The 18800-nt window shown below is 34.5% G+C and overlaps 1 protein-coding gene across 2 annotated transcripts in view; it reads right to left on the bottom strand.

The window, feature by feature from the left end:
- Positions 1 to 18800, bottom strand: part of LOC149539255 (S-adenosyl-L-methionine-dependent methyltransferases superfamily protein) — a 227794-nt gene that overhangs the window by 106324 nt on the left and 102670 nt on the right. For both annotated transcript variants that reach the window (XM_089800580.1, XM_089800581.1), the window contains one exon: positions 1504 to 1587. In XM_089800580.1, the coding sequence (XP_089656706.1) occupies positions 1504 to 1587 (84 nt within the window). The remainder of the gene's footprint in view (positions 1 to 1503; positions 1588 to 18800) is intronic.

Consider the following 18800-nt stretch of genomic DNA (forward strand, 5'->3'; position numbering starts at 1 on the left):
TGTGCTGAAGTTACATCCATCAATGTTGTAGACTGAACAATGATAGAAGGAATAGACAAAGAATATGTATCAAAATACATTTTCAAAATCATATAGATCTCCTTGTGCCTCTAACGGAGGAGCAGCCGGCGTAATAGTCACAAAATTCTCGAATGATGATTGCTTAACAAAGAATACTCCCATAGCAACGTCTAAAGGAAAATCATGAGATTCATCTGTCATTGGAGCTGAATCTGGAAGAGAGGTTGCAGCAAGAACTTACAAAGGAAAGATAGGATGTAATTGCATGTAATAGTGTCACCTACAAAGTTGTAACATGTAATCAAGTTGTAACAGCGTTAGGCATGCAACTTTGAATCAAAATCAATTAGGAATTTCCTTTTAAGAAGTCAAGGTGGTTGAGGGTTTCCCCTTTTCTCTCGACCTTCCTCTCTCTTCATTTCCTATATAAAGGAAGGAGATATTGTAAAGAATCATCTTTTGGGAAGGCAAGAAAATTCAGCCAATTTGTATTGTACACTCGAAGACTTTGTGTTTGGCTGTAAATCAGATTGCTTTCAATAAAAGAAGCAACCTACTTACGAACTTTGTACTGATTCAAGGTGTCATGTGACGATATTTTCTGGATATTGATTGTGAGTTTTGGAGCTTTGCTCGAGAGGGATTTGAATTTAATCGTGCAGACTTTAAGCTGCCTATTGCATGCAAAGCCAATTTGAACTTTTGAAGACTTTGCTACAAGAGGACAAATTGTGAATAGATAGTATTGGCTGCAATTACTTAGAGCTGAAGACTTTGGGCTTCAATTGTAAGTGTTTTTATTAAATTTACGAGTATCCGGTAAGAGACTTTGTGCCTTACTAGCTATTCTACTTGAATCATAATTTGGGATAATTGCAAGAGACTTTGGATTCCTGTACTTATTCCACAAAATATAAAAAGTAAATTGCTGCCCCTATTGTTGTTCTTCCGTCAATTCTAGGATCACAGGCATTGTCATAGCCAAAAGACACTTTTTGTTAAATTAGAAATTTGTAGTTGTATGCAAATCATTCCTGAAAAAAGAGGAACTGATTAAGAGAACTACCATTTTTGTAATTTTAGTTAAGTTCCTATTGAAGGCACCTCTGATAAGAAGAGAGCATCCCCTATTGCTGAAAGGAGAGAGAAATCTCATGAAATGTTGCCTAAAGTTAAATTTTGTAAGCTGTGGTCAGCAACATACAAATGTTTTAGTCAACAAGGTTTTATTTTGGGTAGGTAACAAGAATGCATGCTAAACTAATATGTAATTGTTTAAAAAGTAGTTGTTCTTAAAAATTATCTGATCATACAATCCTAGTTTATAACTAAATTGCAAAATAGATAAATAAAACATACTTCATTATACTTATATATTAACTTAGTAAAAGCCGAAAGCTAACATGAAACAAGGGTGAATATTAACTATTTAGTATTATCATATAATGTAAAACAATCAATTTGCACAAATTTAAATCATACCATTTGAAATGTAGCTCTTAGAGCATGTACTTCAAAATTCTTTACTGCATCATCTACAGTAAGGATTTTCCATCTCTCTGCACTCTGAAGAAAAAACAATAGAATTAGGAGCACTGTAACGATGTCAAAATTGTCTAGCATATCCCGTACAAGCATCTGAATTCTCAAAAGTATCATTCCATTAAGAGAGAAACTACTTAGATCTTTGATGTCATAACAACATGGTCAGTTGAAGGAAAGAGGTTATACACTTTAGTAGCATCAAAAGAAAGAAAAGTTTGAAGTTTTCCAGTTTTATACTTTGTGACATAGGAGCACTTTAGAGACAGATGTTATTGATAGCCAACATGACTGTCAGAACTATATAAAAAGAGTTTTTAAAAACTTTTTCTAAGCCAATATGCTCTGTGAATGACCAAAGAATATACATTAATAATCTAGATACTTTTATGATTCAACAAAGGGCACTTTCTACACATGTAGAATACCAAGATACAATCGATAAAAGAACTAATGATATGCAAATTAAAGAAACTTTCTGAAAATATTTGAGTTTGAGGATCCATAAATTATCAAGGACATGAAACAATATTTATGTTCAACATTAGAATGCATCCTAAAATGATGCATGACAAAAGTTTTATATCATTTTAAATTTTGAATTTTTGGAGTTATTCAATTTGTCAAGTCTGGATACTGAGCCCGAGTCCGAGTCAAAAATCAGCTTGTCGGGTCTGAGACAAGCCCGTGCCTTGTACACTTTTGGAACCAAAATTGTACCAGGACTAGATTCTGGGCTTTCTCCAAGGAACTTGTTAACCAAGGTTGGAACCATAGTTGTAAAGCTCAGACTCACCAATTACAAGTACTTCTCACGCTTAATCTAATTCTTGCACTTGAACTAAGTAATGGAGAAAACATCAACTTGCTATTTTAAAATAATCAATAATTTATATGCAATATGATGTGTGTGTGTGTGTGTGTCTAATTGTAATAACCCAACTGGCTCTTGCTACTAGAAATAAGATCCTTCTAAAATTTCTAGACTTTTTTGCAACTAAGTCAACCATCAAAATATGCTCAAGCTTGCAACTCAAAACTCATATTATTGTTTCACCACTAATGACTTTATTACAATGCTATAATTATTACATCACAATTGCTCATGATCTAGCAAACTATTATTCAATATGCAAGAAAATCCAGAAACAATGCAACTTGCAACAGTTCACAATTTTGATCATTTTGTAAACTATACAAATATTCTCAACACATTTCATTTGCCTTCACTATTAAAATTTAAACAAGGAACCCAGTCTAAATTAGCAGCTCCAAATCGACGTAGACTGTGAGTGCACACATGAATTGCAGCAGACTGAAAAATGCATACATTTACTTGTAATTCCCCGCTACACAACCACAATTGTTTCTATTACTAAAATTCTACACATGCTGAATTTTACTCCAAGTAACATTGCAGAAAGAGATATTCATTTTCTATTCATTTACATTTCATCATTTTGCAATCATATAAAAACTCATGAGCAAAAGGAGATTCAATGTTCATTGTATAAATCATCAACTGATATGTATATGCAGATCTTTACAGAAAGAAATATTTTGCTTGTACTTCAAGTAGCTGTATAATTCTTCTCTGTCAAGTGTGTCTGAATTTTCATTATTCACTTTTGGTGTATCACCTATTTGTTAGTTTAACTGTAGGTTTTAGGTTTATTTCCAGTAATTTCTCTCCTTTTTCCTGCAAGTTTAAATTAGGATCATGGAAATGTCACCGAATACTCAATAGGAGCCGGCCTGGAAACCGGAGGTCTCCCTTCTTTTACATGTCCCACGTAGAAGTGATTCCCATGTTAGGTCAGAATTACTAAACTTTTTCAATTCAGTACTGGGTGCAGATTCTGGTACTTAACAGTTTCCAAGGAGGAAATCTACCCAGCTTGTATACTCACACCAAACCTGTTGAAATGATAGCAGGCAATCCAGAACAGATTGAAAGGAAGAGAAATTACCGCCCAGGCCCAAGCACACTAATCACTGATACTTGCTGCCCAAAATTTCAGTATTCAGGATGCCCCAAACAGAGATAGCAATGTCTGAAAATGCAAATGAAACTACTCACTAAAAACATAGATAAAACACCCAATTTCTAGGTTAAACAAATGCCCAGTAATATGTAATTATGACATTTGAAAATCAGAGAATGACACACCACAGACCAGGAAATTCTAGGAGTTCAAATACCCAGCCAATACACCCAGAATGTAAATTAAATACTTGCCCAATAGTAGCATAATTGGCATCTAGAATTGCAAGACACACTGACACCTCTAAATGCACACTGACACCTCTAAATGCAAATTTATTGGCCTTCCAAGTTACAGTATTACAGAAAGGAAAATGCCCTAATCTGGTTGGCAAAAAATAATCAAACAAATCCTGTATACCTCAGCACAGAATTGGATGTACCAAATCTCTTCAACAAAGACTTGTCTTCTCAACTAGAGGAAGCACAGTATGAAAAGACATTAAATTCACCAATGAACAATCAACTCCTCAGCCACAATAGAAACAGAAGAGAAAGCTCTAGAATCAAACACTTAAATCAAACCCTTATACTTCAGCAAGGGCACAAAAAATTAGAACTCAGTAAGCCACAAAGGCAACAAAAGCAAATAAATATTCAAGCATGTTTTTCCCAATGAAATGAGTTCATATTTATAATGACTTTGTTTACAAAAATTTCCAAAAGAACTCAACTTCTGAAATTGTGAAAGTTTCCCAAAAGAACTCAAGTCTTGAAACTCTCCAACTTAACTCTTTTGGCAAAATTTAATACTTGGCTTGGGCATAATATTAATGAAATAAATGGCCCTTTCCAATGATCACTCAACCCTCAACTTAAGTGATATTATAAAGCTAAATTATAATTTTATAATAAGTCATTTAATGATTTAATAATAATTTGGCCAATAAAAATATTATAACTCTCAAAATACTCATCATTTAATTATGTCGTCTGAAATAGGAGTCACACCTATTATTTCTCCATGTGAGCAAATGCACTTTCCAAAAATAGAAAGGGTCCATCTCAATCACCACCCAACTTACCACAAATAGTAAGTACACAAAACTAAGCCCAAATGAAGTCCAATCTAAGCCAAACGAAGACCAACCTATAACTTACTGAAATGTGGAGAAGATAAGACCTTACAAAGCCAAGACACTGCCTCAAAAGACCCTCTATCCACAATAATTAGCCTACGAGGATCACAATAATAGGCTAAACTCTCAAACTCTGATACTACCAAACATGGGGACATTACACTAATAGAAGTTTTTAATATATTGATATGGACTATGCTATGAAATATAATTTCCTATCACTTGTAGTCATAGAGATTTGTTGCTTCTGATGTATAATTATGTTCAATAATCCCATTCCTGATATAGGCAATGTGTATATGCAATATGCTCCGTTGACAATATAAGTATGCAAATGTGGGAATATCACCTTTAGCGATAGGTTGTTTCAGATCTTAACTTGTATACTTGCAACTTTAAAGATTGATGTTGTTTCTGATTATACTTTCCATGATTGTAATTACTGGTGCTGTCTCTTATCTGCAATTATATTAATTTAACCAATTAATGCCAATCAGGCAGTTACTCAAATAAGAAGATCAAAATATTGATGGTAAAAGGTTCGAATAAGATGCCTTCAATGATAGAAACAAAGCCTTCTTATATCGCCTTCCTTGAATGAGGAGTTGCATTGTATGGGACGAGTCCTTTGTCCATGCATATCCTTTGCTACCCCTTCCCACAATCAGGTCAGTTTTAACATCTCTTCACTATGAGGATTGTATCTCTTCATGATTCGTGATCATTACTAATGTGCCTTTTCTTATTAGCTTTGCATTCTTTCATTCAATAATCAATTTGTCTTTTGATATTGATGATAATATTCTCCTTACTTATAAACTTGACTAATCAATAGTTAATTGACTTCTTCCTTAAGCATAATTCTTAGTCCTTCATATTGATCATATTATAGTTACTCAGCTATAGTCATTGATAATGTATTCTCTTATATTGATTCATATTGTCTTTGATCTCTATTTTCTGATAACAATCAATTGCAAATCCTTTACAGATACAACATATTGATAATCTCTCAAACATTGAATCCTACTCCTTACTTGATTTGGATGTTGACAATTAACAATATGATTAAGGGTACATCTTAATCAATCATGTCCACTCTTTGGATTAGGATTATCATGATGCCGAATCTATCTTCTAATTTGATCAATCATAGTAGTTGTATTAACAAAGATGTGGATGTCATTCAATCTATATATCACATCTATGCATCGATGATGTATACACTGCTCTTCATCAATTTCCTTAATATTGATCCATGCATCAACTAATAGGATAGATCTTCGATCTAGTCATTGTATTGCCCCTCAATATGACCATGCTTCTAGTTTAAATTTGGGATATTTCATTGAATTTTTTATGTGTACGTGTTGGGTATCATGGCAATTTGATCCTAAATTACAATTGTTATCCGCCAGCAAATGATGCATGTGAGCATTGTTATGTATTGGCTTTGAACTAATATGCGTATAAATATATTATAAAAATATTAAATATTACTTATTGACAATCAATCTAACATAAGTTGCTATTATCTAATATATATTACGAGATGAAAATTAATTGATATTGTTTTGATTATAATATTTTAGTAAGGGGAAATAAATAATAAATAAATGCCCCTTTATGATTAATAGTGAATATTGGCTATTAGGCAAAAAAGTCTACAACGCAAAAGTAACTTGCGAGCCTCTCATGTGGGGAGGTCTTGGGTTTGAATCTACCTTTGCTTAACATATAATATAATTAATTCTAACAAATAATAATAATTAATCTAGGCTTCGGTCGTTTACCAATCAAAAAAAAAATAGTGAATATTGGCTATCTATGATAAGCTAATTTTCTTAACTTCTTATTTTTGGTCCGTGGCTTTTAGTAGAAGGCGTTATACAATCTCTCTTAATTTTTTTTATTCATTCTTGCAGTCCGGTGCATGCCCATGCATTAGACGAGAGAATAGTGGACTGCTCTGCTCATAGATTGCAGGTTTTCATTGCCATTGTCTTAAAAAAATAGAGAATCTCATATTTGAGGGGATACACATTTTTCCTTATTATTGTGGGGCGAGGAAGGATTCTAATCACTGATAGTCATGCCATCTTTCCTGAAATTTAGTGACAGCCTTTCCACGATGGTATTTGTGGTAGAATATTAGGATGGGAAGCACTCTATTGGTTCCCAAAACCGCAGATTGGAAATCCAAGAGCATTGCCAATTCTCTAATAGGATTACTCGATCATTTTTTGCCAATGAACAGGAATAACCTCCTGATTTGATTCCCCTACACTTTAGCCTTCGCTAAACATAAGTGGTTACACCTTCCTTAAACCCTTATGACTTGGTTCAAAGCTTTTCTATAGTGAATTTAAACTTTGTGAGTAAGTTGGCAAAATCTTTAAACTTGATCAAAATAAAGTTACATGAATGCTTGAAATGATTAAATGTTTATAGAAGATTTTATCAACAATTGAGTTGATGCTTGCAAAAAGGAAATACAAGAAAGAATTGCTGACTTCAACTTTAAATCCACTAATTGTTTTCCAATGACTCCAAAGACCAATGCCTTGTTTATTCGGGCAATAGAGTTTATCACAATGAAGATTATTATGTTCAACTTTATGAGACAATATACTTTAAAATATCATCAATTATTCATGTGTTCGAAATGCAGAAGATACAACACCTATGCAATTCAATGCTAGTCCAAAAAAAATTTAACTTCTTTGGTGGGAAGCCCAATTAAACATGGATGAGGAAACACATATATACTTCACACTACCCTGATTACCAAACAAAGAATGCTATGACAAATCTAATACGTAAGCATTGTCGGAAATAATCCAATAATCACCTTATTGATCACAAAGGACAAACCCAAATTATTATTTTATTCTCTTTGCCTTAAATGACAAATAAAGGTCTTTTATTTAGCATTAAAATATTATATATCAGTCTGTGTACAAGCCATGCCTTTTGATCTGCTATCTTCCTAACAAAATCTGAACATTCCTTAGTAATTCTCTTGCTTTTTTTATTCTTATTGTTTATTTGTAATGGACAGATTTACAATTTATATCTTGAAAACAGAAAATAAGGTGTCTTTTCATATATGAAAGGGTATGACCTTTCTTTTAAATATTATGTTTTATAATTTTCATCCCTAGTAATCACACCTTTGTAAGTTTAATTTATTTAGCATATTATTACTTCTAAATAACATATCGAACTTGTTTATTGTTAAAACACCACTTCGCTCAGGTGTCTTCCTGGGTCCAAGAGTTGTCGCTTCAAAACTTTGCATGAATATATCCAGGGGCATAAATCGTTCTTCTTTGCAACATATCCTAGCGACTATTCAAAGTTCGATACCTTGTTTGTCTGTGTGCATGTTTGTGTGGACTAATAGAGATCCCAAAAGACCAGTGTCACTCTTATTCAGAATTGAGACATGGCTCATAACTTCTTGATAATGGAAGACCATCTCAAGAGTAAATGAAAGCACAGAGAAATAGGTGTGCAAGGTGTTTGATAAAAAATTTGCACTCAATCTTTTCCACTGCGGGGGCACAAAATGGAAACGAGAGTATGTTGATAGGACCCATGTCAAATGACAAAGCTTCCACCTGTTCCCTTCATTAGCAGTTTCAGCCACAACTTCATTGCAAAGATATCAGACAGCATCCTTCATCTATATCGCTTTCTTTCTCAAGACATCTGATGGCACTTTTCATCATATCAAACTGGATATCAAATATTTCATGTTGTTGATGCATTAATGGCTTTCACCATCTAATATTGTTGGAGAAATGTCTTGTTTTATTATCAATCAATCTTTGAATACTCCTGATTCCTTCACAGTTTCTATGCAAGCTTTATTCATATTTTCTTGTTGTTGCAATCATATCACTTGGGTTACTTACAGTGATGTGTTTTACTCATCCAGAATTGTTAAGTCTTACAGATAGTGAAACATCATCATCAGATTAGGCAACTTCAACAAAGAACACGACTCTGACCTTCTCAATTGCTTTCATGCCTGGAAGCCTTCTCATTTTCAACAAGTAATAACATCATATTTATCCAAGCATCATTTATATCATGAATGTTCACTTCAAATATTTGTCAGTATTAAATTTCACATTTTTAATTGCTTCAATGGTTATAAGCATGAAAGAATATCAGCCCCTCATCTGCTCCATCTCTCCTTGATGTTTTTGAACATTATATATGTGAAATGCAATCCATTATTTCAACAGCTTCTACATATTTGAAATTTGACTATTCAAGACTCTGTTTCCATTTCCTGTTTTGGGTCTATTTTGAGATTTCCCAAATCAATTTTAGGCCTGTATCCATTACTGCCTTTCATGCATTACTGCTTCTTTCTATGGTCACAAAAAATGGAGGAAAGTGCCACATATACAAGAGGGATATCCTGAGCTTTACAAGCTTAAACACCCATAGAAATAAGAGATGAACTCCATTCAGCTCTAATGTCAACTATAGACACACTTTTATCCCCCATAAGTAGTTGTGCAATCAATGCTTCATGCCACTTCACAGTACACTTGAGTGGTACTAACGAAATCATAACAACATGACCATCTCTGACTAACTCTACAATCTTAGATCGATTAGAACCAAATACTGAGGCCCAATTAGCAAGTGCCCATGCAGCCAATGGTACTACAACATGCTTACTTTGTAAATCATCCCAAAGACCAGGATAATCAAACTTTCCATTTGAGGCAACAGCATTTGTAGAACTTGGTGGAACTGAAACATAGGAACTGCCACTTTTTGCAGCTAACTTTTTAATTACATTATTGTTCGGCGAGTGGTTTCAAGAGAAAGAAAATTGAGTGAAATGTGAATGAGATAATAAATAGGTATTCCTTATTTTTATTTGATATCTTGTATGACATCAATGATAATATTCCATCCCTTGTTAAATGAACTCTTATCATTATTATACAAATGGAGACCCTAACTTTTTGCAAAAATTAGGGCTCCATCACACTCACCACACATTCATTGGTGTTGGGGGTAATTTCATCATTTTCTCGAGGTGTCCCTTACATGGAAAAGTGGTTCTGATATTTGTATGCTCGAGGAGGGCTGCATATAGACTTGAGGTCTTACGGAAACTCTATAAAGATCCCTCTAAAACCACTAAGTTACGAGTGCTACGAGTGTCTTTCGTGTTCTTGACAATGGTGGAGGTTGGTCTGAAGTGGGTAACATGCTCATGAAGGTAAAGTTCTTTTGGAGACCATACAAAATCTCCCTTATCCATCAGAAATTAGTACAAATCTATCGCCTCCTCGCACTTATTTTGCTGAATGATTGGGGGTTTTCATCGTCATTGCCTAAAAAAAATGGAGAATCTTGTAATTGAGGGGATACATATTTTTCTTTATTATTGGGGGGGCGAGGAGAGTTCTAAACTGATAGTCATGCCATCTTTCCTAAAATTTAGCGACAGCCTTGCCACAGTGGTGTTTGTAGTAGAATATTAGGATGGGAAGCACTCACCACACATTCGTTGTTGTTGGAGGTAATTTCTTCATTTTCTAGAGGTGTCTGTTACATGGCAAAGTGGTTCCGATATTTTTATGAAAAGAAGGGATGCATATAGAGTCTAGACTGGAGATCTTGTGGCGACTCTATAAAGACCCCTCCAAGAACACTGACCTCTCCACTCAAAAATTGGGGGTTTTCATTGCCATTGTCAAAAAACAAAATGGAGTATCTCATATTTAAGGGTATACACATTTTTCTTTATTATAAGGGGGCAAAGAGGGATTCCAATCACTAATAGTCATGCCATCTTTCTTGAAATTTAGTGGCTGCCTTGCCACAGTGGTGTTTGTGGAAGAATATTAGGATAGGAAGTGCTCGCCACACATTTGTTGTTGCTGGGAGTAATTTCACATTTTCTAGAGGTACCCCTTACATGGCAAAGCAGTTCTGATATTTGTATGCTCGAGGAGGGCTGGTCTTGCAGCAACTGTATAAAGATCCTTCCAAGACCACTAAACTACGAGTATCTTTTGTGTTCTTGACAATTAGTGGTGGTCGGTGTGAAGTGGGTAACATGTTCATGAAGGTAAGGTTCTTTTGGACACTATATGAAATCTCCCTTATCCATCAAAAATTAGAAGAATTTTATCGCCTCATCGCACTTATTTTGCTGAACAATTGGGGATTTTCATCGCCATTGCCTTAAAAAAAAGGAGAATCTCAGTTTTGAGGGGATACACATTTTTCATTATTATTAGGGGGCAAGGATTCTAAATTCTAAACATTGACAGTCATACCATCTTTTCTGAAATTTAGTCGCAGCCTTGCCACGGTGGTTTTTGTGGTAGAATTTTAGGATAGGAAGTACTCAACACACATTTATTATTGCTGGGGGTAAATTCATCATTTTCTAGAGGCATCCCTTACATGGAAAAGCAGTTATGATAATTGTATGCTTGACGACGGATGGTCTTGCAATGACTCTATAAAGATCCTTCCAAGACCACTAAACTACTAGTGTCTTTTGTGTTCTTGACAATAGTGGTGGTCAGTGTGAAGTGGGTAACATGTTCATGAAGGTCAGGTTCTTTTGGACACCGTATGCAATCTCCCTTATCCATTAGAAATTAGTAGAATTTTATCGGCTCATCGCACTTATCTTGCTGAATAATCAACCGAATAAATTTGTGACTTACTTAGACCTATGTACTACTTAAAATGGAGGATCTTGATCATTATTTAAATTCCTTGAGGAAATGTTATGAAACATTGTTAATGCATTATTCTGTTTGGTAATGTTTCTAGTCGGTGTAAGGCAAATGTAATAGCATGCGTCAAACCAACTTCAATATTTTTTTCCTAGAACCCAACATGGTCATCTTAATTGGTATTCCCCATACCAAAATTTATCTTTGCCAAGTCCCCATTTTTCTGAAATAAAATTTAATAAACACATAATTATAATTAATATTAAAATTTAATAAATGAATAATTTTAATAACTTCAATATAACATAATATGATAAAAGTCTTAATATAATAATTGACAAAACGACATAACATATCAATGCAACATTTTGTTATTAATATAACGATAAATACATTACTAAAATATTATTAATTAACAAAATATAATCATAATAAAAATACAAATATAAATAAATTTCATTAACTAGTGATAATTAATTAATTAATGAAAGTATCAAGCAAATGTTTGTAACCAGGAGGACTGGTTGTGACCTCTCCTTCCCCGTCCATCATATAATATGGGATATCAACAACGATAAGGAGTGAGGAAACAAAAAAAGGCACATATACAACAGAGGTAATTTATTAAGTTGTAGGAGACATTATAGTTCATATGAAGGAAGAGAAATTACGAAGGGAGAAGATAGAATCCAATCAGCACTGTACAGTCAGCAGATAAATTGAATAGGAATGGGGAAGCACTTCAATAGAGGGAACCAACACAGAGAATCATCAAGAGGAACAATTGACAAGAAGGAATGATGCAGAAATCAATATCCATGGGAATTAGTGGCTAAGGTCTGAGAGGGGCAAACAATACGATTATCATTGCCTATACTGGTGTGAAAGGAAAAAGGAATCATTAATATCAACACAAAAGAAGAACAGCATGGATACATTGGGAAGAAAAGACAGGTCAGCGAGGATGACACATAAAACTATAAAAAATAAAGTTACTCATAGTAGCGAAAGATAATAAATTATTGATCAATGAAGTCATATTATTCTTTGAGGATCTTAACTATACAAGATTGGAGTTATAGAAGTGAGGGCTCCGTATAAAAATACACATTGAAGGGTTGAATTATTGTGGTTCTTCCTTGGGAGCCTAATGCAAGAGCATCCTAGGTGCAAGGGTGATCTTGAATCACCCAAAAATATTTATGATTTGTCTTTCAATAAGGGTTATCTCAGTGCAAAATTACTATTTCTGGAGTATTACCATTTTTATTAAGTTGGCCTTTTGAGCTCAAAATGTTCTGATTTCTTCCCTGGAAGTTCATTCTAGATATATCAGCCTGCCAATAAAGTTTCATTGCAATATCAAATCTATTTGTGAGGTTATTGAAAATTTTCAGTATTGGTAGCAAGATATAAAAACTTTGAACTAAGTTTTGAAGGCTTTAGAGGCTCCAAAAAGGGATCAAAACTTGGCTAACTAGAGCTTGCACGAGATCAACCACTAAAGAGCAGTTTGTGGCATTTTCAAAATGGGGTCATAATAGTCAATCAAAGAAACTGGTGATGAGTTGTGGTCTTCAAAAGTTGCACCACCTAAAATGGGCAAAATTGAAATTTCTTTAGAATCCTTTGAGTTCCAAAAGTTGTTGGGGCCTACTCTAATGAAATAAAATATGAATAATAATATTTTAGGGTTGGCCAGACTAAGAGTCTACGGTTAATATTTCTAGAACCTTCTTGAGCGGTGGAAAATTGTCCATATAAAGAGGGCTTGTAGGGTTGTCTACAACAATTCTAGATAGATATATGGTGGCTTTGGTCTATAGAATATTGTAAAGAAAATGCACATGTGGCTTTGAATGTTCTATTTCTGAAAATTGTCATTCCCTTATGTTGGAGATAATAACAAGCCCATTTTTTGTTCTTCCAAATTGTTGTTATTTCTCTATTCTATTGTGTGTGTCAATAAGGGGAGTACCCTTCATCAAGTGGTATCATAGCAAAAATTTCTAAGTGTGTAAACAAATCACCGATGCTGAGGTAGTTTGCACAAGGACTGTGGTAGTGAGTTTCAGCAAGAAGTGAAAAAATGCCTCCATGAAGGAACCATAGTGGAAGAGTTAGTGGTGTGACTAAAGATGGTTTTAGAGCCCTCCAAAGACAAGTGCAAGCATTGCAAAAAGAGATTCATAGAGGAATGAATATTACAACAAGAGATGAAAGTGAGGATGAATTTGAAGAAAAAGGGAATGTTGAACAGGAAAGAGCAAAAGTGGCTAGGATCCTGAGGAGGATAGGTTTTTCAGAGCCATTTTCAAGATTGGAAAACGACCCAAGTTAAAGTCCCATAATTTTGGAAAAATTTAACCCGAAGGAGTTGATCAACTAGATCAATGATCTAAAAGAATATTTTTAGTATGAAGAAATCAAAGATCCTAAGAGGGTCAAATTTGCAAAGGGCAAACTAAAAAGCAATGCAAACATTTGGTGGCAAGAAACTCAGTTGGAGTGAAATAAAAGAGGAATGGAAAAAATCACAAAATGCGATCGAATGGTGAAAAAATTGAAGAAACAATTCATTCCTATCGATTATGAGCTTGATTTTTTGTAGAAAATGCAAGGATTGAAGTAAGCGAGAGGATTCGTTCAGGAGCATACATACAATTTCTATTGAGTCCTCATTAAAACATTTACGAAAGCTAACAAGGTGGAAGTTTTCCCTTACCTTAATGAGTTGAGGCCAAGTATTCAGAAAAGGTTGAGTCTAGTGAGAATGATCAGTATTGAAGAGGCTATCAATTTGCCTAAAGGGTGGATGAAAAATTGAACAAGAAGTTTGAAAGCAAACGAGGTGGAAGATCTCGTGGTGGAAGATACAACGGGCAACCTTATGGAGGCTGAAATGAAGATCATAAAAAGAGTGATGAGGCCAATAGCATTTAAAATTAGAGGAGAAATAATTTCAACAATTCTTGCAATTAAAATAAGAGGGATCGGAGAGGAAGAGGAAGAGATCAAGGACCAGGAAGAGGAGGTTTTTTGTGGGACATGTTTCCATTGCAGAGGACATAGAGCTTATGAATATCATCAACATCAAGAGAAAACCAACAAAATATCTAAAGGCAATGCACGAGTTCCACATGTAGATGAAGATGCCAAATCATCACATTCTAAAGATGCCAAAAGAGGAAAAGTCCTAGTTATCAAAAGAGCCTTGTTGAGTGATGAGAATGAACCTAAACCAAGGAAGAGTTTGTTCACACTAGATGCAGATGTAATGGTAAGGTATGCAATGTCATTGTTGATGGTGGTAGCACAGATAATCTTGTTTTTGAGGAAATGGTTAATAAGTTGAAGTTGGAAAGAAAGAAGCACCTGAATCTCTACCGAATAGCTTGGTTGCAGAAGAATCATAAGGCTTTGGTCAGTGAACAATGTTTAGTAAAGTTAAAGATTGGGAACTACCATGATGAGGTGTTGTATGATATTATGTCTAAGGATGTTTGTCATTTATTATTAAGGAGGCCTTAGTGGTATGATCCGCATGTAGTACATGATGGGTTTGCAAATACATATTCTTTGACAAAGGATGGAGTTTGACACAAACTGAAGCCATTGAAGGAAACTGAGAAGAGGGTATGTAGCAATGCCAAAATATGTTTAATTGATGGAAATAAGTTTCTAGAATGTATGAGGTATGAGCACGTGTTTTTCTTTAATTCCAAATGTTGGTAAAGAGGATGTAGAACATGTATCTACAAAAGTTATAGGATTAGTTTCAAGATATTGTATTCGATAATGTGCCTAATAGGTTGCCACCAATGAGAAATATTAGTCATCGAATGGATCTGATTCTAGGAGCTAGTTTTCCAAATAAAGAAGCTCACAGAATGACTCCAACAGAAAGTGAAGAATTGAATAGATAAGTACAAGAGTTATTGCATAAGGGATTGATTCGTGATAGTTGGAGTCTATGTGATGTACTAGCAGTAATAAGACCAAAGAAAAATGGAGATGGAGGATGTGTATAGATTCTCAAGTCATCAGTGAGATCACTATCAATTACAAATTTCCCTTGCAAAGGGTGGATGATATTATGGACTATTTGAGTGGATTTGTGTATTTCACGAAGGTAAATCTAAGGAGCGGATATCACCAAATCCAAATCAAAGAAGGTGACGAATGGAAGATGACTTTCAAGACAAAGGAGGTCTTGTATCTTTGCTTAGTCATGCCTTTTGGGCTAACCAATGTACCAAGCACATTCATGTGGCTTATGAACAAAGTATTGAAAGAGTTTCTAGGTAAGTTTGTCGTTGTTTACCTAGATAATATTTTGATCTTCAATAAGACATTGGAAGAGCATATAACACATATTCCTAGCGTCTTTGAGAGGCCAAGGGAAGAGAAATTGTTGGTTGATCTGAAGAAGTGTACTTTTGTGAAGGGGTTAGTGTATCTGGGATTTGTAGTCTTAGCGGAAGGTCTAAAAATGGACCCAAAGAAGGTGAAGGCTATCCTTGAATGGCCTACCCAAGGAATGATAGAGAGGTAAGATTTTTTCATGGTTTGGCTAGCTTTTAAAGAAAGTTTACCAAGAGTTTTAGCAGTATCTGTGGACCCTTGACCAAAACAATAAGAGGAGATAGGACAGAATTTAAGTGGACTACAAGAGTAGAAAAGAGTGTTGAATCGTTCAATAGAAAGTTATAGAACGGCTTGTTTTAGCACTTCTAGATTTTAATAAGGTCACTCAAGTAGATTGTGATGCTAGTGGTAATACTATTAGAGTTTTTTTGAGCCAAGAAGGAAGAACTATTTCTTATTTCAATAAGAATTTAAATGATGCTAAAAGAAAATATTATGTTTATGATCAGGAGTTTTATGCTATTGTTCAGCCATTGAAGAAATGGAGACATTATCTTCTTCCTAAGGAGTTTGTTTCATATAATGACCATCAAGTTTTGCAATATTTGAACAGTCTAGGAAAGTTGAATCAGAGGCATTTAAATGGGTTGAGTTTTTATAGAGTAACACATTTCTTTTGAAACAGAGGAGTGGGAAGTCTAATAGGGTTGAAAATGGTCTTAGCCGGAGACTTCTTTTGGTTAGAAAGATGTAGGGTTCAAGAAACTCGAGTTTCTATCCAAAAAATCTTAACTTTGGTGAAGTTTGGAAAGCTTGTACAAAACCTATTATTCTAGACAGAACTAGGTGGTTGGATTTCATCATCCAGGATGGTATGCTATTTAGAGGATGACAATTATGCGTATTAAGGAGTTCTATGTGGGAGAATCTCATCAAGGAGAAACATAGCGCAACATTGGCTAGACATTTTGGTCCAGATAAAACCATTGCATTGGTCAATAAGAATTATTACTGGCCACAGTTGCAGCAAGATGTCAGAAGTTTGTACAATGTTGTGGAGTGTGTCAAATGGAAAAAAGAGCAAAGTGAAATACAAGGTTATATCAGCTATTACTTGTACCGGAGAAGCCATGGGAAGATATCGGTATGGACTTTGTTCTTGTTTTACCAAAGACTTAGCAAGGGCATGATTCAATTTTTGTCGTGGTTAACAGTTTTTCATAGATGGCACATTTTATTCGCTGCAAGAAGACAAATGATGTTATTCATGTCGAAAAATTGTTTTTCAGAGAAGTGGTGAGACTACATAGTCTACTGAAGAGCATAGTTTCAAATCGAGACACCAAGTTTGTTGGGAACTTTTGGCAAACATTGTGGAAGAAGTCAAAGACAGATTTGAAGTTTAGCTCATCACACCATCCACAGACTGATGGATAGAAAGAAGCAGTGAATGGAAGTTTGGGAAATTTGTTGCCATGATTGGTTGGAGATACATCAAAGCGATGGGGTTTGGTTTTACCACAAACAGAATTTACATACAATAATTTTGTCAATAAGAACACGAGTAAATCACCATAACAGTTAGTATATGGAAGTAGTCCTAGAAATGCTTTTGAATTAAGCAAGTTGGACAAAGTGGAGACAAGTAGTGTTGAAGCTAACGATTTTGCATAACACTCAAAGAACATTCATGAGGTGAGAAAGCAAATTACTAAAATGAATACACAATACAAGGCTAATGCAAATGAGAAAATGAGACATAAAGAATTTCAGATTACAGATGAAGTCATGGTTCATTTGAGCAAACAGAGATTTCCAATAGGAAAATATAATAAGTTGAAGATGAAGAAGTTGGGCCATACAAGATACTAAAGAAGCTATCTCACCAATGTTTAACATTTTAGATCTAACAGAGTATCATGAAGGAGGTGTTGAAGATGAGGTCACAAAAGCATAGTGGAGTATTCTAGCTACTACTTCAACTAAAGAGGAAATTGGGGAAATTTTAGATAGTCATGTTGGAAGAAGCACAAGAAACAGAACATATGAAGAATTTCTATTTAAATAAAAAGGATGACCTATTGAAGATTCATCATGGCTGAGAAGCGAGGAGGTTAACCATCTTGGTTTTCCTCTTAACACTAGAGATATGACAGTGTCAGTTTTTAAATTACCCTGAGTGTCTAATGTTAAAGCATACTAGGTGTAAGGTAAATCTTGCATCACCCAAAAATATTTTTGATTTGTCTTTCACTCAGGATTATCTCAGTGGAAACTTACTATTTTTGAAGGCTTACTATTTTAGTAAGTCGATTCAGCTCAAAATGTTTTTGATTTCTTCCCTAGATATTCATTTTAGATAAATCACTCTACCAATAAAGTTTCATTGTAATATCAAGTCCATTTGTGAAGTTATTGAGATTTTTCGGTGTTGGTAGTAGGGTATAAAAACATTGAACTCATTTTTTAAGGCTTTAAAGGCTCTAAAAAGGGGTCAAACCTTGGCTGACTAGAGCTTGTGCGAGATCAGGGTTTGCAGAGCAGTTGGTAAAATTTCAAAAATGGCATCACAATAGTCAATCGAAGCAATTGATGATCAGTTACGGTCTTCAGAAGCTATGCCACCTAAAATGGGCGAAATTAAAATTCCTTCAAAAAAATTGAGTTTTAAAAGTTGTTGGGACATACTCTAATGTAATAAAATATGAATAATAATAATGTTTTAGGGTTAGTTGGCCTCAAGGTCTAGGGTTAATATTTCTATAACCTTCTTGGGCAGTGGAAAATTGCCTATATAAAAAAGGCTTGTAGGGTTGTCTAAGACAATTGTGGATAGATATATGGTGGCTCTGGTCTACGAAATATTTTAAGAAAAATGCCCATGTGGCATTGCATGTTCTATTTCTGAATATTGTAATTCCATTTATTAGAGAGAATAAGAAGCCCATTTTTTGTTCTTGGAAATTGTTGTTATTTCTCTATTTTGTTGTGTGTTTGTGTTAATAAGGGGTGTAC

This window comes from Cupressus sempervirens, chromosome 9 (assembly GCF_028749045.1).
Source record: "Cupressus sempervirens isolate cs-2001-9-10 chromosome 9, ASM2874904v1, whole genome shotgun sequence".
Classification (NCBI taxonomy): Eukaryota; Viridiplantae; Streptophyta; class Pinopsida; order Cupressales; family Cupressaceae; genus Cupressus; species Cupressus sempervirens.